The sequence below is a fragment of the Triplophysa rosa genome, linkage group LG15 (assembly GCF_024868665.1).
Source record: "Triplophysa rosa linkage group LG15, Trosa_1v2, whole genome shotgun sequence".
NCBI classification, from domain to species: domain Eukaryota; kingdom Metazoa; phylum Chordata; class Actinopteri; order Cypriniformes; family Nemacheilidae; genus Triplophysa; species Triplophysa rosa.
In genome coordinates, this window is record NC_079904.1 from 16,598,405 (window position 1) to 16,619,296 (window position 20,892).

At 38.1% G+C, this 20,892-nt stretch overlaps 3 protein-coding genes across 6 annotated transcripts; 1 reads left to right on the forward strand and 2 right to left on the reverse strand.

Annotated features, from left to right (window-relative positions):
- Positions 1-1,641: 1,641 nt before the first annotated feature.
- Positions 1,642-3,528, reverse strand: si:ch211-121a2.4 (transmembrane protein 205). Of its 4 annotated transcripts, XM_057352330.1 has the most exons (5): positions 3,187-3,302; positions 2,664-2,710; positions 2,429-2,561; positions 2,125-2,288; positions 1,642-1,944 (listed from the first exon to the last, which is right to left on the reverse strand). In XM_057352330.1, exons 1-5 carry the CDS (start codon positions 3,224-3,226, stop codon positions 1,642-1,644), a joined length of 687 nt encoding a protein of 228 aa, XP_057208313.1. In that variant the 5' UTR covers positions 3,227-3,302. The 4 variants fall into 4 exon arrangements, with proteins under 4 accessions (XP_057208313.1, XP_057208315.1, XP_057208314.1 ...); XM_057352332.1 differs by lacking the exons at positions 2,664-2,710; positions 3,187-3,302 and adding an exon at positions 3,332-3,528; XM_057352331.1 differs by having other exon boundaries at positions 2,653-3,307.
- A 4,000-nt stretch (positions 3,529-7,528) lies between these two features.
- dhcr24 (24-dehydrocholesterol reductase) lies at positions 7,529-15,894 on the reverse strand. The gene is made up of 9 exons (XM_057352325.1): positions 15,454-15,894; positions 14,939-15,094; positions 14,738-14,843; positions 12,847-12,965; positions 11,821-12,084; positions 11,567-11,710; positions 10,277-10,474; positions 8,963-9,141; positions 7,529-8,888 (listed from the first exon to the last, which is right to left on the reverse strand). The coding sequence occupies exons 1-9, from the start codon at positions 15,682-15,684 to the stop codon at positions 8,735-8,737; spliced, it is 1,551 nt and encodes a 516-aa protein (XP_057208308.1). The 5' UTR covers positions 15,685-15,894; the 3' UTR covers positions 7,529-8,734.
- Positions 15,895-16,451: 557 nt separating this feature from the next.
- Positions 16,452-18,991, forward strand: si:dkeyp-51f12.2 (uncharacterized protein LOC100151460 homolog). The gene is made up of 2 exons (XM_057352335.1): positions 16,452-17,067; positions 17,719-18,991. Exons 1-2 carry the CDS (start codon positions 16,784-16,786, stop codon positions 17,957-17,959), a joined length of 525 nt encoding a protein of 174 aa, XP_057208318.1. The 5' UTR covers positions 16,452-16,783; the 3' UTR covers positions 17,960-18,991.
- The last annotated feature ends 1,901 nt before the right edge of the window (positions 18,992-20,892 follow it).

Here is a 20,892-nt window from a genome sequence, read left to right on the forward strand (position 1 = left end):
CTGGTCAGTAACACAGCATTAGGCCCAAAGATGCTCATGAGACATATGTTCTTGAGCATATGCTGTACTAAATGATATTTACAGGGAAATTCAGTTAAATAGAGTTCATTCATTTCAATGCAGACATTAAATAAACAGTAAATATACATATTAACATGGAGTCACTGCTAGTTCATTTGCATTTATAAAACACAGTCAATCCCTAATTACAGGGACAAACTCGAAGCTTCACCAGCAACGAAACAGACAGTTTTTGTAAGCCCTATAGAGAACATTTCTATGCAAGGCACTGGTACCTATGATTATGAACATACAAACAAACACAGAGAACAGCAGAATATGTGTAAAGTGAAAACAGACGTTCTACAGCAAGGTGTAGCTACAACATCACATAACTGCGTTTCTTGTGTGAATACATCATATTTTATATGACTAAAACATCACCACGTGACCCACAAATAAAGGCAAAAACATAAGACATGTGGCCCTTCGTACACACCCAGGCAGTCCTGTTTACTGTTGCTTGGCAACTGCTTACCTGCAAGGGCACAGCATGCAAAAGCGGTTAAACAGGAGACAAACTGATTCGTGTTGAATCACTCGCTACAAAGATCAATGTGATGCATACAGAATCAACAGCAAACCAAATGAAACATTAAATGTTTCTTTTTTAAATGCATATTTATGACAGACAGCAGGACACAAAACAGACATTCATGGTTGTGCATTGATGGTATACTAGTCTCAAAATAAGTATAAAATAATGTGCGAGGCAGCTGGGCGCGAGAATCTTATAACACGCGTGACTATACTCTGTAGTGAAAGTGCAAAGGGCATTTAATTTAAGCTATATTTTAACAAAACATACAGGAAGACGAAAGCACATTGACTCTGGTGGGCATTGACACTTTTTTTTCACTATAAAAATGGCATCAAATCTGAAGTCACTGTTACAATGTGGACACGTAATGAGAGATTGTGCGTGAACATTGTGCGTGTGCATTCACACCCATCAAGAAAGGGTGAGGCTCAGTAAAGGAACTGTAAAAAAAAAATGGTGACACTTCTAAATCCTGAAAGATAACTACAAAGTGATAAATCCACATTAGTACCAGAGTATAATGTTAAACTGGACCGTTATGACAGAATAACTACTACAACAATGATATATTTAGCGTGCAGTGCATCTCTGTGATCTCGCGGTGAACTGAAATATAACTTTATGATAAAACGTAAAATTAGTGTTTAAAAAACAACTGCATCAAATCATTGAGTAATGCATAAATATAAACTGAACATACCATATAACTTGGTTGTTTTGTGATAGAAAAGATTCATGAAATATCCCCTTGTGTTTGCAATTCATTTTGTGTTTTGTTTCTTGTTTCTGATATCAACTCATTTCTCATTTAAAGACTATGCAAGGTGTAACATCTCCCAATGTAAAAAAATATAGAAACAATAATTATACATAACAGACATTAAACAAACACTTAAAAGACACAAACCGTAACAACGACCAGATTTGTCTGTAAATAATCCAGTACCTGAGAGCAGTTCATCAATGATGGATTTCGAGTGTTTTGCTTTGCATTGCATTGTGGGTATGTACCCCTTTCCTGGGGAGGAGTTGGAAGGCGATCAGAGTGTGGTGAGGTTCTCCGCCAGGTAATATAGACTGTAACCATTACATATGATACAGCATAGGTTACAAAGTGAGGAGAGCAGGTGGTACAACCATAGACGGCCACTCAAATGTTTATACTTCGGGTCGGTCTCACAAAGTTTGGCATAAGCCTCCCGATTGGACGAGAGTCCGATGTCTTGACCCAACCCACAGGCCTGCTCAATCAAATGCATGTCTGCCATAATTTCCGACGTCATCTGACCGAACCACTGGGCATTCACTGCAGCTACAGTCACGCAGACAAAATAAATTAAGATCTGTAAAAAAGTAATAATAATTAGCATTCTCTACCCAAGTACAGTAACATATTTTTACACTACCTCTGTTAACAAGGAGCGTCTATTTTTTTTGAGAGGGCACAAGTGCCTTGACTCTTGGTGCCCTTAGATAAGAGTAAGCAAAAGAATCATGAACGGGCACAACATAATGTTCCCTACCTGGAAGGCTTCTTTGTCATCCAACAGCTCGCTGGGATGGTACATGGCGAATAAAGTGAGGTTAAAGAAAGCGCAGGCTGAGCCGATATGCAGGTAATACGGGAAGAGCCGGCTCTGGATGAAGCCAAACGTGTGCCTGTTTAGATGGTTGTCCATCACAAAGCCTGAATAAAACAACATAATAAACTTGGTGAACTTGAAAGGTTTTGCAGCTCACTTTTGAGCCTTGTTTAAGAAATAATGTATGAAAACAATACAGTCCAGCATCTAAAGAGGGCTTGCATTTTTGGCAACACAAGCTTACCTGATATAAAGGTGACCCATATCTGCATTCCCCAGAAGGTGGAAAGAAACATGAGATGGAGGAGTTTAGCAGTGACAGGAGGCTCTCGGTCTGTAGTCATTTTCACCAGCAGGGCACACTCACTTCCACAATGCTGTTGAAAGGTGTAACAAAATGACAGATTATTTTGCTTCATACCTTTAGCTTTATTATTCATGCACCACTTAAGTTTGATGCAATCTTACACAAGTCTTACGTCAGGTATTTGATGGTACAAAAGAGGTGGAGACGCTCGCCTTTCACCTAAATAAGTACGAGGACATACCACAATGGAACAAACCTTACTAAATTACACCTCATATAAATATTGTCTGTTAAACTGTCTGAATTGTATAAGTATTATGCGCTGGGAGAAGTAACAAGGACAAAGAAACGCTCATTGTGCAGGCGGTGTCTTAAAACTTAGTACACTTCCAACCCCAGAGTGCAAAAATAAAAATAACCATGGTTTCACTATCATAACCATATAGTGGTATTCGTAGAAGAACTATAGTAACCACTATAACTATGCAACAAAAAACATGCATATCGTGTTATAAAAAGCCATGTTCATTTTCATAAGGTAAATCCACAAATGTAGCACGCGCGTATAAAGCCCAAATAAACAATTTCACTTATGAGACGCATCCAAGGTGTCTGAAAAACCGCATGCGTAGCGAATTTCACAACACCGCAAAATGTTTCTGATATTTTAAATAGCACCCATTTATACAACACACATTCACGCGCACGTCCACAAGAGGTTAATGGAGTTAGCATTTCCGTCGCGTCAGGTAAAGTTACACACTGGCTGTGTTATGAAATATGTAATATTTTACAGCTAATGCTACATCCTGTCACATGCATAGTCCCAGATCTACTCACCGGAAGGTCAGCCGTGATTGTAATTCGTCAGTGGCCGGTGTTGTGAAGAAACCTGTGTCCCAATTCGGGGGCTGCAACCTTCCAAGCTCTTAAAAAAAGAGGACTTGGTCTTCAAAGCAGCCTCAAAAGTCCAAGAAGCTAAGTGAAATGAGACGGTCCAACGTTAGCCTCGTGGAGGATTTTCTAATTGCGTGCGTCACCTGCTGCTCCTGTTGCGTGGTGACAGCAGCAGGACACGGCAGAGACGTTTCTGTCTTTTTTAAACAAACACGGAGCCAGAAAAATAACATTTTATTTTAGAGAATATGACACGTTTATGTAGATTAAAACAGCCCAACAGTATATTAAATTAACTAACCTTAGAAATGTAAAACACAATGCACCAATAATGTTAATTAACAACATCATATATAATATTAAAACACTGAAATGGACCGTTTTTGTGAATTATATACTTTTGTTTAACTAAAGTTTCGATCGACTATTTAACATTTTCAAGCCGTTACAGGCGCGCAATGAATCTCGGGATGGCCAAAGCTGTGAAGATTCGCTCTATCCTTAAAGTCACCATGAAATCAAACCGGAAAATTCTAAGTGTTTTACACAGTGTTGCAGTGATTATTAAATATGATTTATCCGTGGACACAATTTTTTTTAAATTAATTTGCAATCATTAATCAAAAACATTAAGCTCCTCACCCCCCGCTCAACAACAACTCTTCACCACATGACGTAGGCAACAAAAAGAGGTAGAACTATACTGACTGTCCAATGGCCAGGCATTTCTAGCCCTCCCCTCCAGGCCCAACGTACAACAAACCAATCAAAACGGGAAGGGCAAAATAACGCCCGCCCTACTTTCAGAAGCCGTTTCACTCAGATATACGTCACGATACGGAAAAGAAGTCAATCGCAACTTCCGTTTCATGGCGATTTTAAAAACCCACGGAAATAAGTTTGCATTTTGGGGCTGCTTTTGAAGCAACATTTGAATCGGGACAGCGGACAGCACTGCTGTGACGCAATTGGGACACGAATTGGGACACAGCTCTAGTGAATCCGTCTGCGTCCCGTACGACCACAAGACCCACCCATTTCTATACAGTGCGCCCACTCCATAGCATTTCAGTCTGTCTAAGGGGCGATTCACATTTCGCGTCTAAATCCGTGCGGAAAACGCGATCCGCGCCGCTTTCTCTAGTCAACCCTTGTTTACACCGCACGCATCTGCCGCAAGATACGGCTCCGGCGAGGTTTTGTTCCCTCCTCAATGCGGTGCCAATGTACACCAGGAGCGTGTCAAATGCAAAGCGGTGGAATTCGCGAGACCACGTGATTTGCCTGTCCGACTTTTATAGGTTATACCTTAAGAAAGTTGTCTAAATGGTTATGTTTGTCTGGTATATTGTTGTGTTTATTGCAATAAGTCATGCTTTGTTCCCTTACGAAAATTAACCATGGTTTTACTTAAAGCAAAACAAAAAGATTATTATAGTTCGGTAACGCTTTAGATTACGGCCCGCAATGTACCGCATAATTAAACAGGATTTACAGCGTAACTACTTGTAACAATAATGTACCTCTACAGTACATTTATGTAGATAAAAGGGAACAATATGTAAAGATTGGGGAACTGAATGAAATATAAAAATCCAAATCAATCCGCTCTTGAACTACTTGATTATAGTCTCAAAAGATCAACATTGGTTTTGCACATTTTACACATTAAAACTCATCAAAATAACTCATAGTGACCAGCAATCATAAAATCAATCAAATAAAAATGAATCCTAAAGTGAAAACTCTGTCAAATGTACAGTTGACAGACAGTCTGTCGTGCTGTTTTGCTTGCGCAAAAATTGAACGCATCAATTCCCCTTATTTCATGTTTGCTATGATAATAAAATAAGAACTCCGTACTTAATGGATATCCACAATAGCTTATTTATGGGTATATTGTGATTACAAAAATGTAGTGTATGTTCATGCTAAGATTGTTGTATAGCAAACTGCAGGTCATGCATACCACATTATATTAAAATAGTTACCCCTTAGATTTAAAATAGGCTACTTACAGTATAAATACAGTATTTTCTTTATTCCCCAAACTTTGTATATTGTTACCCTTTACCTACAAATATGTACTGTAGAGGTACATTATTGTTACAAGTAGTTACGCTGTAAATTCTGTTTAATTACGAGGTACATTGAGGGCCGTAATATAAAGCGTTACCTATAGTTCCTTGAAAGGGTTACCCACCGGAGTGATAGTTTCGAAGGGATGAAGGGTGTAGGAGTCTGAGACTGTTTCTTCAAGTGCCATTCTGCGTTATCTTCCCATGCCCATAAAGAGGCGCCGTTGTCACACAAAGAACATGCGCAAACAATCATGGTTGAGCAAAGTGTCCAATCAGTTGTACCCTTCGAATCCTATTGAGTGGCCATTTTTGAGAACTTCGGTTTGGAACGACCCTTCAACATGGTTGCCAACTCACAAACTCACACAATTTACTTTGTGTTGATGTCTACATTGGATTTATGACCCTTCCCCAATGGACATTTCTCCCACAGGTGACCAATATGTATGCTCCCTCATCAAAACCTGGCAGAATATTGAAGTGTTGGAGTCTATTCACAATAAACTGCGTCATCTCCTGGATTTTACAAATGCTCTTGGGAATACTTAAGCCAGTTCTACACCTGCTGGTCACAACAGTCATGACTGAAGATGCTGAGGACACTGACCTCATTCTACATTGACTTCCCTTGTATTTATTTCCCCTACTATGTTAGTAAATGGGGAATGAGATCTGACATTCTTCCAAATATATTCCTTTATGTTCTGGAAAATGTTGACCAATTGGAATTGTTAGGGTTGCTTGCAGAGATTATTAATAATACATAAAATAATATTTAATAACAAAACACCCAACATTAATTTAATTCTTTAATTTTACACTACACTACACTACAGCAGTGATTCTCAACAGGGGGACCCTGGCCCACAAGGGGGACCCAGCTGACTTCCAAGGGGGCCTCAAGATGACTAATAAAACCAGCACTTAACCAGATATTAAGATATTTCTTATTATTTGGCCATTTTTATAATGAATAAACATTTTACCAGTTAATATCAAGCTCTAAAATATTTTATTGGGTAGAAAGAAATTTTGAGTTTTTGTGAATGGAAGGGGGCCTTTGCATATAGTTTAATACAGTGGGGGGACCTTTGGAGAAAAAAAGGTTGGGTTCCCCTGCAATACAGGTTTTGTACAATTTCTAACCTTTCTATAATTCTTCTGCTTATTAAAATAATGTAACTAGTGTAGCTTTGTAGACTATATGCTTATTATTGGTTCCTTCCTTTGGATAAAAATAAGTACACGTATGAATGTAAAAAAAGGATAAATGTAAAATGTGTCAGCACAAAACAAAAAATAATACGCAACCTGATAAAAATGTTAATTAATGTTCTTCTAACTGTAAATAATCACATGACATATTGTCACCATTGACCCTGACAGTCTCTTCACTGGGCATGTTCAAACTAGTGATTTAATTAATGCTCTTCATGTCATTGGTCTGTAGTTAATGGGTGTTAATGAGCACAGGACATGGTATTTCTCTGAAGGGTTTTCTCACACTGCTTTGGGTAACATGTCCAGTAACAATTACGAGGTGCAACTGAAGGAGAACAAAATTAGTGGGTCTTAGAAACACCGGGGATTTGATGAAATATTGAAAAGGCAAAAGGTGGTTTGATGTGGTAGAACATTTTGTGCATTAAAGGGATAATTCACCCAAAAATGAAAATTCTGTCATCATTTACTCACCTTCAAGTTGTTCCAAATCTGTATACATTTCTTTGTTCTGATGGACACAAAGATATTTGAAAGAAGGCTTATAACCAGACAGATTTTGCCCCCCATTGACTCCCATAGTGATCATAATGTGCTGTTGTCATGTTACAGGGAGAGACTGGGAGCTGTTAATGTTCCTGTGAACCACAGAGCCTTTCTTCGGCCTCCAGACAGACCTTTTACAGGAGAGTGGTTGTGTTCTACAGCCGGTGTTTCTCACCCCATAAATCGATTCACAGACATGCATAGTAAGCAGTTCCATTAAAACAGAAGAAAAATACTGTATATTGACTTTGCTGAATTTTTTTATAATGCAAGTATTGCACAAGTCAAAAACTACATGGTAAAAATTTTTAGAGCTGTTTTATTCAAAGTCACAATTCTACATTTGTAGCGATGCACATTTACAAATCTTTTGCTTTCTGGAAAATAGGGCAAAAATATTGGTGACTCATCCTGCACTACACACATTATTGTGCAATCAAATGCTCTCTAAAATGAGAACACCAGCCGACAAGATCAATACATCAGTCAGGAAAAAAAATACTGTGTAATATTTATTTAGCATTTTTTACCTAAATTTAAAAAAGTGCCCTCCCCACAAAGATTGGAGTAAATTGAAAAAGGGTCTAATTTTACAGAAGAAAAAGCAACAATTCCATGTTGTTATTCTAAGTGTTAGATCGATTGAAATATACAGTGATATTCTTGACAGTGAGAGATTCAATTTAATATACGACTCCGTTTGAGTGATATAAATATGAAATTAAATATTACTTGTATGATTTTCAAGGAGGATGGGAGGAAATTCAGACATTATTATGTTCTCTTATGTAACAAATGCAAAATTGATGGGACTTAAAACGTAAAAGAAATCTGAGGTTCTAAGCCTTTAAAAGATACCACATGTCTAGTTTTGTTGATGCAATATATACCGGTGGATTTGCAGGAGCTGGCAGAGTTTAAGAGGTTAAATGTACAACCTCACTGTGTCTAATAGTCACTTTTATAGATATGTTTGTTGTTTTGTTCTTCTTGTACCTAAATATTCTGACAATGATAATAACTAACTCAATGTCATTCCCTTACAACATTGACTCAAAGCAAATTCATAGTAAATACATTCATGAACACATAAATTGTGCTTGGCACATATTGAGTATAAATGCTTACATTTAAGTGTTTTAGTAGACAAAGAATCCCTGTGTTGTTAAGACGTGAGGTAGGCAACAATTATATGTAGGAAAATAGAGAGCTTTTTACTATAAATGAATAATGATGACAATAATTATGACAATATATAACAGTTATATAAATCATCTATTAATAAATTATATAATGTGTTAGCTAATAATGTCTTGGACATGTTAACAATAATATGGGCCTTAATTTTTGTTTAGACCACCAAAAATATTGATATGTGACAGTGGGGATGGAATTTTTTTCGATTCTCTGCCTTCATTGTACTTTAAATTTTACTTTAAAAGGATGGAACAATTTTCTATTATTCTAATGCTCATGTTTGGGGGAGATTGACATGGATTCAGTGTCGTGCAGACTTGCAAATTTTGTTATAGACTTCAGGAAATGCATCTTTACAGTTAAGTTGGTCTCTGAGTTTATGATACAATGTACCATCGAACATCTCCCAGAATTCCTGCCGATCCATGTAAACATCAGCATACAACATCTGGAATCTAGAAACACAGACATGTGTTACACAGGTATGTGGGTTACACAATAGCGTGCAGATACTAAGATAAAAACTAACCCATGAACGTCTCTGACAAACTTCTCCAGCTGGCGCGTGGACGCGTTGGCCTCAAAGTGCTTCACTTTGGGCTCACCATATGCTCCAATATCAACATACAATTCATCTTCATCTCCTTTAGGATGCACAATTCCTGGCTGGCTGCGCAGCACGAATGGACAAAGCCACAGGGGATACACCTACAAAACATAAACCAATCACTGTATTACAAATTAAACGCTTATACCATGTCTACACTGGACGCGACAGGCGCCGCATCCACTGTGGACAAAATTTTTGTCTCTTGTCGCATCGGTCGCGTCCGGTGTAGACACGGTGTTAGAATCAAGTTATGGGGGTGGGGGGGGGGTTGTGGGGAATAAAGGACCCCCCATAAGGCATTAGGGATCTCCCATTAAAGTAGGGGGTTCCCAGATATCTTTTAGTAAAGATAATCATGACAAATCCAGTTAGATCTAACGAATACTAAAAGTCATGAAATTAAAATTAAAATGTACATTTAAAATATACTGTATAAATGAAGAGTTTATTTCCCCCAAAAATCATGTTTTTATTGTGCATTCCAATTAATATCAATCAAACTGCAGTTAGTTTGTTTCGATTCAAGCCATAGTAACTAACACAATAAAAACACGATAACAAATAAAAAGCGTAGTTTTTAATTTTGGAAACAAACTCTTCAAATAATGGTATACAGTATGTCAATTCAGTCATTTTTAAATGATCAGCATTGTTTATAAGATTCCTAGAGAAGAGTTTCCCTTCTTTGTTCTATATGTAAGGGATAAACCACAGCTAGCCGTGCATTAAAGGGTTTTAATACATGACGTGGAGGCCAAGAACCACCCGACGCGAAGCAAGTCCATTTTAATGCACTTGCCGTGCATTAAAATTACTTTAATGCACAGCAAGCTGTGGTTTATCCTGCTTATACCATGGTCATTTTCCAAGTTAAAGCTGTTATTGATGTAAATTATACACAATCATACCATTAACTTGAAATCTGAAGCTGTTGTATGCTTTTAAATGTATGCTACAAAATCGCCTCAAATAGACTATAGGTAACACAAAGATGTTGTGATCAATTAGAAAACGTTGTAGTGGGAAAGCCTCTTCAAGTAACATCAACCACAGAACTTATTTGACTCATAAATCGAAATCTTCTATTGCAAAAACCCATTAGACATTCCAGAGGGAACTCATTAGCCTTCTAGGTTGGTCTCCAAGCAGACATCATGAACAGCTCTACTGGAGGCCGATATGAGGCCTTGATCATGTCATTAATGTCATCTCTATCGTGTGTTTGTGTCTCACATGTACGTCCTCATGGAAGCGCAGAATGGAGTTTTTGACGTGCTTCATGGGAACCAGCATGTCCTGAACCACATGGTGCTGCTCGTAGAGTTTGCGGATGGTCTCTCCTTGAGTGAGCTTCAACAAGGAGATCTTAGGAGGGACCATCCAGCCGAACACGTAGCGGAACAACGGATTGTTTCCGAAAGGAATGATGTCCTGAAAGCCACAGAGAACATGGAAGATCAGCTTAAAAGTGAACGTTTGAATTTGACTTAAAGAAAATGGACGATTTAACGGGATTTAATGAGAGATGGTAAATGTGCAGACAGATCGATATTTTTACAATTATCACTGGAAGTGCTGACAGACAAAGTGAGGGTGTAAGCACATCATTTGTCAAGATCAAAAAAGTCTTGTTTGTGAGACAAAGCTTGTCTCTCCTCCTCCCTATGTCCATCTAAGCTTTAACTGCATAATTTGTTGAGTAATGTCCTGAACTGGCCAATGCACAGAGCAAGGTTTTCCTGTAGCTAATGGCATAATGTAAGGCTTTAGTGTATATATTGCCTCAAAACTGTGTGTGTGTGTTAGAGTGAAAAAGAGAAGGGTTGAAAGAGAGAGAGACACTGTCTGATTCGAATGGACAGAATAGATATTTGTCTCTTTAGCTATGCATTATCGCACAAGTGAACAATGCCAAAGCTAATGGATGCTATCTGTTCGACTAAATGTCTCAAACTCTGAGCCTGATAAACTTAAAATCCACGCCACAGACCAAAAGCCAATATTAAAGTTATAATCTGCAAAGGAAAGCAGTCTAAAAATACATATGATATTGGTATTTTTTATTTCAAACACAAAGCAAGGAGAACCATTTTTGGAACATATAACATCACTGTTGAAGACCTCACAGATGTGCAGCGATAACAATAATACAGTACAGTATAATGTTGCCCTATAATGTAGGGTGAATATACAGTATATAAGTATTTTTTCTGTATATAAACATGCATAAAAATTCAGGCAAATTCCATATAAATTTGATATAAATTGCAAACAAAATCCCAGCTCTTAACTTATTTATGTGTACCTCCACACTGATCTACACACTGTCTATACCGTCCTCATAAACATTACATTATTACAATTATTTATTAAAATGAATTAAGTATAACAATAGTTGGAGATGTACGTGCACACTATGAGATGCTTTACATAAATATTTTAAACACAAAATACAAATGTGACAAACAAGACATCAATAATTTTTATTTGTGTTGTTGAGTGCAGGTGTCCAGATTCACTTACTTGTAATTCCCAGAAGATGCTGCGGGTGTGTCTGTGGTAGTAGTGTCTAAGTGGAATGTACTCCACTGTAACACGGTTCTCCCTGAGGAAACCCTCCACGTGCCTAAAGAACCACGGCTTGTAATAGTAACCTATACAGTTAGTCTAACAGACGAAGAGAAAGACAGAAAATTTGAGATTATATTTTTACAATGCCATTTTATCATTCAATTTTTAATGGAATTTAATAGTGTATAACATTTAACTGGTCTCACCATGCCAGGCTCTGCATCGTCTGTCATGATACCAGTCATGATCACGGCCTCGTCCCGAGAGTACTGCAGTCCCTCTACAAACTGGTTCTCCTTATTGGCTGATTGCTCTGCAAACTTTTTACAGATAGCGTCCAAGCCACGAACCGGTTCATAGCGTAGCTTCACCCATTTCCGAGCGGGAATTATCCGGATCTCCGCCGCCACCAGGAATCCAAGGGTACCGCAGGACCAAGGAACCGCATAGAACAAGTCAGAGTTTTCTTTCTGTGAGCAGAACAAACATGAAAAAATTGCTAACACAACCCTAATAAACTGCATTAAAACATTCAATATTCAAGAGATACAAGTTTTGTGTGATATAAGTCGAGTAATTTGCTGAAGCTCAAGGGATGATAAACCATTGTGATTCAAACATAAAATAAGATATTCATATGCATTAACTTTTTTTGTACAGTAAGAACTCCATTAAAGGTATAGTTCACCCAAAAATTTTAATTCTGCCTCTTGTCATTTCAGAATTGCATGGCTTTTTTTTCTTCTATAGAACACAAAAGAAGATATTTAAAAGATTGTTGGGTGACCGCACAATGGCGGTACCCTTCGACTTGCATTGGTTTTGTTTCTACACAAAAGAAGTGAATGGGTAAGAATAAAAAATAACTTATTTTATGTTCTACAGAAGAAAGAAAGTCATAAAGGTTTGAAATGACAAGAGGGTGAGTAAATGATGACTGAATTTTCACTTTTGGGTTAACTACCCCTTTAAGATTTTTTTTATTTTAATGTTCTACAAAATAGAAAAGAACAAACAGGTTTAGACTAAGCGAAATGGGGAGAAAATTTTGGGATTAAATATTGAACCAAGTCAAGTCTTGTGTTCAAACATGACTGATATTACAAACTTTTCATAAACACATTTACAATTCACATTAAATTTGACACCAACGTTTCATTAGTGTTTGAAAAGGTATCTCATTTAAAAAACAAAATAAAAATGTACTTTCTACTGTTTAACAACTGACCTACCTCTGTGCAATGAACCAGACTACCATCAGCCAACACCAGCTCATAAGCCACACATATGTGCTGGAACAGACCATAGATATGAGACGAAGACTCGATTCCTGTACCCATAACCAACCCCCCTGAAAGAAAAGAGACTTCTGTATTGACAATATTACTGCAAATGTAAATGTATTTCAGACTGAATTATGGAAAATTGTCACATAGCCTTCCTCTTAACATTACAAAACTGTGGATTAAGTTTTATCCATTTTTGTAGACTTTTCTCCGTCATTTCTTTTATTACTCACACTGTGTCTTGACCTCATAATTCGACAATAGACACAGTTCATTAAAAAAACACAAATCTGCTTAAAATCACATTTTAATCATTTTTTTGGGGAACTTGTCAGCCCCAGTCCCCATTTACTTTCATTATATGAAAAGAGTGGTCTGGATATTTCACAAAAATCCACACATACAGTACAGTATGTTTTCTGCAGAAGGAAAGTAATACAGGTGTGGGTGGTACGTTAAGACTAAGTCATGACAGCATTTTTGGTTAAACTAAGGAAAGATTTGCTTGAACAGAATATCAAATACCTACTATATGGTAGTGTTTTGCTATTAGAATGGACAAACAAGTAAATCTGGTTAAGTATGGATTAATGGTCAGACAAAATAAGAAACATAACTGGACGCAAATATAGCTGTAGAGTAATATGTGGAATGAGTTAAAAGTCCAACAGATGACCTTTGAATACAGAGGCATGATTCTAAAGTAGACTTTTAGATATGAAACAGTCTGTCACATTTCTTCGAATTCCTAAAGTTTCCAAGATACAGCAATCAATACATGCAGCCAAAAATATCTCATATTGTCCAACACACTACAAACAGAACATACCTTTATCTTGTATTAGTACTAAACATTGTGTCTCTGTAGACACTAAATGAATTCCAAGGTGTGCCTGCGTAAAACATATCTCAGCCAGTAAGCAAGCTTTTCTGAGATCTATAAACACTTTCAGCAGTAGGACCCATATCCTTCCTAATCTAATTTGCCTCATTGAAACAGGGACTATGCTCATTCATAACTCAATTAGAAGCAGCCTCTGATGCACCACACACGACATACAATATCGATCAGGAGAAAATGTTACGATCGATTTAAAGAAAGGGAATATCTGCAAGTGCTTAGAGACATTAAACAAATCTCCAGTGAGGCGTGCATTGGGTATACAGATCCAAGATGACAGTCCTTAACTAAATAGAAACAAGCATGTGCTGTACATTGTTTACATTCTGAATGTACAGAATGTACTTTCTCCATTAGAAATGCATCTAAATGAATGCCACATAAAACTTGTGTCGTGATCTGGTTACAAACAAAAATAACATAAGGAGTTGTGCATTAGGAACTGAACTGAGAGTGCCAATTTAGTTCCTCAGTCTGAATAGAATTTGAGGTACCATGAAAGTGCACTATGCTGAATTTTTCTTCTTAAAGTGATAGTTCACCCAAAAATAATTCTGTCATCATTTACTCACCCTAAAGTCATTTCAAACCTGTTGACTTTCTTTCTTCTGCAGAACACAAAAGAAGATATTTTGAAGAATGTTGTTAACCGGCCCCCATTCACTTGCATTGGTTTTGAGTCCATGCAATAGAAGTGAATGGGGGCCAGTGCTGTTCGATTACCCACTTTCTCCAAAATATCTTCTTTTGTGTTCTGCGGAAGAAAGAAAGTCATAAAGGTTTGAAATGACAAGAGGGTGAATAAATGTTGACAGAATACTATCACTTTAAGTGTATAAACTGTAACTTATTTTGATAAAAACAAATGAATGTGTAAATGCATGTTCAATGTATGCTGCAAAGTAACCGCTGATTTGTTTCTCTCTGAAAACCCACCAACTGTGAGGTCATCAAGCTCAGGCACCACAGGCAATGTCCAGCCAATAGAGTTCAGCAGAGCAGTCACCTGACCCATGTTAGCTAAGGGTTCCACACGTACCACCTGAAAAATTGTTAGAGGTCATTTAAAAGCCCCCTTTGCCAGAACAATAAACAATAAACAATACGCATAGCACAGGCCAGAAAAACGTCCACTACCTGTCTTTTTGTGTCAACTTCGAGGATGTCCATCATGTTTATCATGATGTTTTTGTGAGTCTTCTTGTATTTTCCCACCCTGAGTGACACAGTCAGCCACCCAGGACGACCTGTACACATGTGTTTCTTCCCTCCCTCTTTTTTCCATTCTCGCACCTGGAAAACAAAAGTTTTAGATAGTGACCATGTCATTGTTTTCCAAGCATGTCAGTGCATGTTTTTTTTTCTTTCTATGCAGAATGCATGATGTTTTTATAAACTGCATATTATTTCACAGAAGATGCATGAACATGATGCTTTAAAAATTCTGTACAACAATGCAGAGTATTCTTCTGGAACTACATTTTGCATACCATTATAACTTTATTATAGCTCTATAAGGCAGAAATACGTACACGTATATAATTCATCTCCTGTTTCTTTTACCTTAATGTTTAAATAGGGACCCTCTGCATCTTAACTTACAATAGATTAAAGGCTGAAGCAATGCATGCGTGTAAAGCTTGTGCTGTTACCTGTCTCTGGATGTCTCGGACTCGCTGGTCGTGCTGCTTTGGTGCTGAGCACATCTTAAAGATGACCCACGCGCGCAGGTAATAGTAGACATCAAAGATGACGGATAAGGGGAGGAGAAAGAGGCAAACGAAGATCCATCTCTGGTGTATTATCACGTACTCCAAGCCCTTCATTTTGATCCATACCAAAAACAGAACAGCTAGCCCACCCAAATAAAACAACGGATCCATGACGAGATAAAAAGTTGTGGAGTCTGTTGCTTGGCTTTGGTTTTCCAAATGCTTTTTGTCTGCGTTTACAACGGCCGTAAATTAAAACGCATGCATGAATACGGTCCAGTAAGCTGTCGTTTTGTGCGTTTTTTTTTGCAATCTTAGTCCGCAGAATACCCCACTCGCACGCACGCTATTTACCGTCTATATTTTACACACTTTTTAGGAACGTGCCCAGGTGGTACTGGAAGGACTGCCCCTAACAAGCGATTGGCTAGGAGTCCGTCAATTCAGATGACGCCAGAAGTTGCGTGCCGTCTCTTCATCCAATCACAGGAAAGAAGCATCGTCACACCATTGACACAGTACCATGCGTTCATTATCATACAACAGTTGAGCAATGAGGCGAGTGACTACATAACAGCAGTACATCTATTATTGACACCCATGATCATGATGTACATACATGTAACTTGCATTATATGTGCAACTATTAAACTGGTATAATAATGATAGAGTCATTACTTTATATTGGCCACAGCGAATGCATTTATTCGCTTCATAATTTAAACCTGCTTTAAGGTGTTGGTCATGTAAAACAAAGTAAGAAGTATATTTTCCGTTTACTTTATTTGAATCGTATTTTTAAAGTTATGCTAATAACTATTTGGCCTACAGACGGCTCTTGGGTGGGGCGTAAACTCTGATGCTCATTATGATAGCGTTTGACTGTCAGCAAGGCAGCGGCGCTCATTTGACAGCTCTCGGATCAGATGGACCAAACCTGATGCACACGAGCACATCGTGAAGTTCACCGCAGGCGCTGCGATCGAGTAGCAGGAGTCTACAGCACGCTTCATTTGTGAGGGATTGTGAACGTACAGTTTTTTTTCTTGTCAAAAATCTGCCTAAATCTTTGGGCAATGTGAAATTATTACCAGTATGTGATGTAGTGACATCAATAGGACATGCAATTACCCTTAGAAGCGAACCAAAGCATTTCCGTTTGAGGAACTTTATTCACTACAGCTCGATGTCATCCAGAAGCCGGACGATGCGCGTTAAACCCTTGAGATAGATAGCGGCTTTAAGCGCCTAATTGCATGAGACTTGCACTATGCCTTCCCTACACCAGGGCGCTATTTTTATTGGGGTGTTTTTAATAGTCACCGGTGGCTCCACCGCTTTTCTAACTTCTAACCAAAGTAGACTTCAGGCGTTCAGTATGTGCTGCGTGGTGCTCGGGGCGGTGATGCTGATATTAGGACTCTTCTGGGCTATGAATGGAAAAAGAAACCCCGTGCCGTACAATGAAGAGTTCAGCCACGACTACAGCCAAGTCCTTTTCACCCCACCACCTGGAAGCCACTTTCCTGAATCTCAGTCTGTTTTTCTGCACGGGTAAGTGGACTTGGACTAGTGATACTATAGTTGCACTATAATGTTAAATGTCTGTGCTATTATAGTAATGTTTCTCATAAAACACATTTATAGTCTGAGATTAGCTGTTGTCAGCATGAAGTATTGCATACTTAGGGTTGAGCCATAAATGATTTTCCATCTTAACATTTTTGAGGGCAGTCAACAAAATGTTATGGGGAAGGTGCCAGCATCCTAAAAGCTGTTCCCTAATAGATAACATCCATTAGATGAATAAAACATGATGCATACGTTTTTTCAAGGCTGCACAAAATTCATCATAACACTTAAAATCATTAATGGAACTGATAGGAACATCCGTGGTGATAATTTTACTTTTCCATCCATATCCATCTGGATTTGGACCATCTCGTTTCTGCTTGCCTTTTTCCCAACCTCAGATGTCATTAAAAATCACTTAGTGGAGAAGTCTAACAAATGCGGCCACTCAGTTGCGCTCTGCTCCAGTTATTTGATACTGGAAGGCCCTTTTGCGCCCTCCAGTGGTCAACCACTGTTCATCAAAGTCCCATTTATCCACACTTGTCATATTCCACATCCTAATGTAAAACAAAGAGATTCACCCCAAAATATAACGTTTTTGACTAACCAAATCATGTTTGTATTTTTAAGGACTTTGCAGAGGCGAGGTGTGTACGGTGAGGACTTGGACTATCCTCCAATGGAGCCAGCATGCTTCAGTCCTTCCAGTCGGGGTCGGCCGCCTCACTGGGACATGGAACCTCCTCCACCTTATGAGGTGGCCATCAAAACAACTACAAGCTCAACACGACTAAGACGCAGCTATTCGGACACACACCTGCTGACTGAACCACTCTTTGGGCGCTCACGGGAGATCAGTTTTGAGGTTTAACATACAGTACAAAGACCAACGATCCACAAGTTATCGAGCAGGTGTTCTGATCTTAAACCTGGGTTCATCAACCTGGGACTTGTCAATTTAAACGTAGTGTTAATATAAACGTGTAGCAGCACAGAAAACAAGTGATTCATCTTTTTCTTTATTTTAAACAACATCATTTGTGAAAAACCAAAAAACACATCCTAGCTTCAAGGCATTTAAATATCTTATCACTTTAACTTTAAAAAAAAAATTGTGTGTGTATGTATGTGTGACACAGGCCACTGGAACAGAAGCGTTTACCTCCCATAGGATGCATTTGTCCTCCACAGCCACTTTTTTCAACAACAAAATGCATGGTATTTAAACTGAGCTAGATCAGGGACATTGAAAAGTGTTTTGTTGGTTTATTTATTTATTTATTTTGGAGACTCTCAGGGTGAAACAATGTGTTACCTTTATTGGACATTTTCATTGAAGATAAGCACACAGTTGTTACAGTCTCAAAACGAAAATCACAAGCTTGGCAGACTTAAGAGTTCTGGCCAAAGAGACGATTTATGCATAAGGCAAATATTGTGGTGCATGATAAAGGGAGCCCATCTCTGCTGAGAAAACCACATAGCCACACAGTGCATTACTTTGTTTAATGGGGAACTAATGCTCTGCTGATATTGTTTGAAAGGCTATAAAACATGACTTTCGCCATCGCCACTTCCTCTGACTCAACCATTATAATGATATTCATCTTTTAACAAGGGCACTTCTGGGTATTCCATCATCACATGCTTTGCCCATATATGGAATGTTTAATTCAAACTGCAGAGACAATCAATGTGATGTTTGCATCAGTTTTGTTGGCATGCTAGAATATTTATTTGAGATGTTGTACTTTGTTTTTTTATAAAAATTAAATCATAAACTCTAATTCACTTTTCTTGTTGTTTCCCATGTGCCATTAAATGGAAAAGATTGCATAAACTGTTGCACTATAGTCATGAAGTGAAAAAAAGTTAAAAGAAAAACGTGAAAAAAGTATGTCGTTCTCTGTTATTATATCAAACATTCAGTCAATAGACAAAACAAGTATTTATGTCAACAAGTTTTTAATTTTATAAAATCAGTATATATAAAAATATATAAAAATTGTATATGAAGTTATACTATAAAAAATCTTTAATAGATTTGTGAACTCGTATAACAGTAAGTGGTGTTTGTATTACTCAACTTTATATTTCCTCGAAGCCTCATGAAACACAGCAGTTCCATCGAATAATGGAATGCATAGTCGATATAAAAAACTGGATGAGTAACAACTTTTTATTACTGAACTCGGACAAAACGGAAGTGTTACTTATTGGACCGAAAACTGCTATAAGTAACAACCAAGAATACTGTTTAACTATTGACGGATGTTCCATAAAACCCTCGTCGTCAGCAAAGAATCTTGGCGTTCTATTCGATAGTAATCTGTCATTTGAGAGCCACGTCGCCAACACCTGTAAAATTGCGTTTTTCCATTTTAAGAATATATCTAAACTACGTCATATGCTGTCAATCGCAGATGCAGAGAAGTTAATTCATGCATTCATGACATCAAGACTAGATTACTGTAATGCACTGTTAGGTGGTTGCCCTGCAGGCTTATTACAAAAACTCCAATTGGTCCAAAACGCGGCAGCTCGAGTTCTTACACGTACAAAAAAGTATGAACATATTAGCCCGGTTCTGTCAACCTTGCACTGGTTACCTATAAAGCATCGCGTTAACTTTAAAATCTTGCTTATTACCTATAAAGCCTTACATGGTTTAGCTCCTCAGTACTTGAATGAACTCCTTTTGTATTACAGTCCTTCACGTGCATTACGCTCTCAGGCGTCCTGTCAGTTGGTAATACCTAGAATTTCAAAATCAAGTGCAGGTGGTAGATCCTTTTCCTATCTAGCGCCTAAACTTTGGAATAGTCTTCCCTGCACTGTCCGGGAGGCAGACACACTCTGTCAGTTTAAATCTAGACTAAAGACGCATCTTTTTAATCTTGCATACACTACTCTTCCATAATATAAATCTTCAGAGGGTTTAGGCTGCATTAGTTAGATCAACCGGAACCAAAAACACAACTGATGTACTTGTTGCATCAAAGAGTACAGAACAGTACTCTACTCTCAGCCAGTCTTGTCTCATTGTTCCAAGGTTACCACAGCGAGCAGGATGCAGTTCATGGCCTGACCTGATGGTAGAGCGGAGAATGGGAAGTGGGGACCTGACAAGAGCTGAGATGATAGAGCTGGATAAAGAAGGACGCGGTCTCTTGACATGTCTTCACCACAAAATTTCAAATGCTATTAGATTATTAATGATAATCTTAAACTATAATTTATTTTATTATTAAGTTTATTTATTTTATTTAGCCTTGTTGTGCAAGTTCTCTGGAGCTTGTGCAGAGGCAGCAGCTTTTGCCAGAGGGGAACTGGAATCCCCTGGTTGGGCCTGGGTTCTCCTGAGGTTTTTTTTCTCGATTAGAGTTTTGGGTTCCTCGCCACCGTTTGCATACTGTTTTTGCACTATCTGCCTGACCGGGGGGGCTGCTTTAGAATCTTAAAGTTTTACTTAATTAATATTGCATATAGGAATTTATTATCTGTTATATTTGACCTGTGCTTCTCTCTCCTTTATCCTAAATGTGTGCTCTCACTGAGCGTGTGTGTGTGTGCGTACTTGTCTGTGTACGTACGTGTGTGTGTGTGTGTGTGTGTGTGTGTGTGTGTGTGTGTGTGTGTGTGTGTGTTGGTGCGTGTGCGTGTTGTGTGTGTGGAGTGTTTTGTGTGTGGGTGTGTCTGTCTTCTGTGTTTTCAACCTTTTCTTGTTTTTGCAGGTACAACTTTGATTGTTTTGCTTGTAGTCAATGTGTCTCATGTACAGCTGCTTTGTAACAATGAAAATTG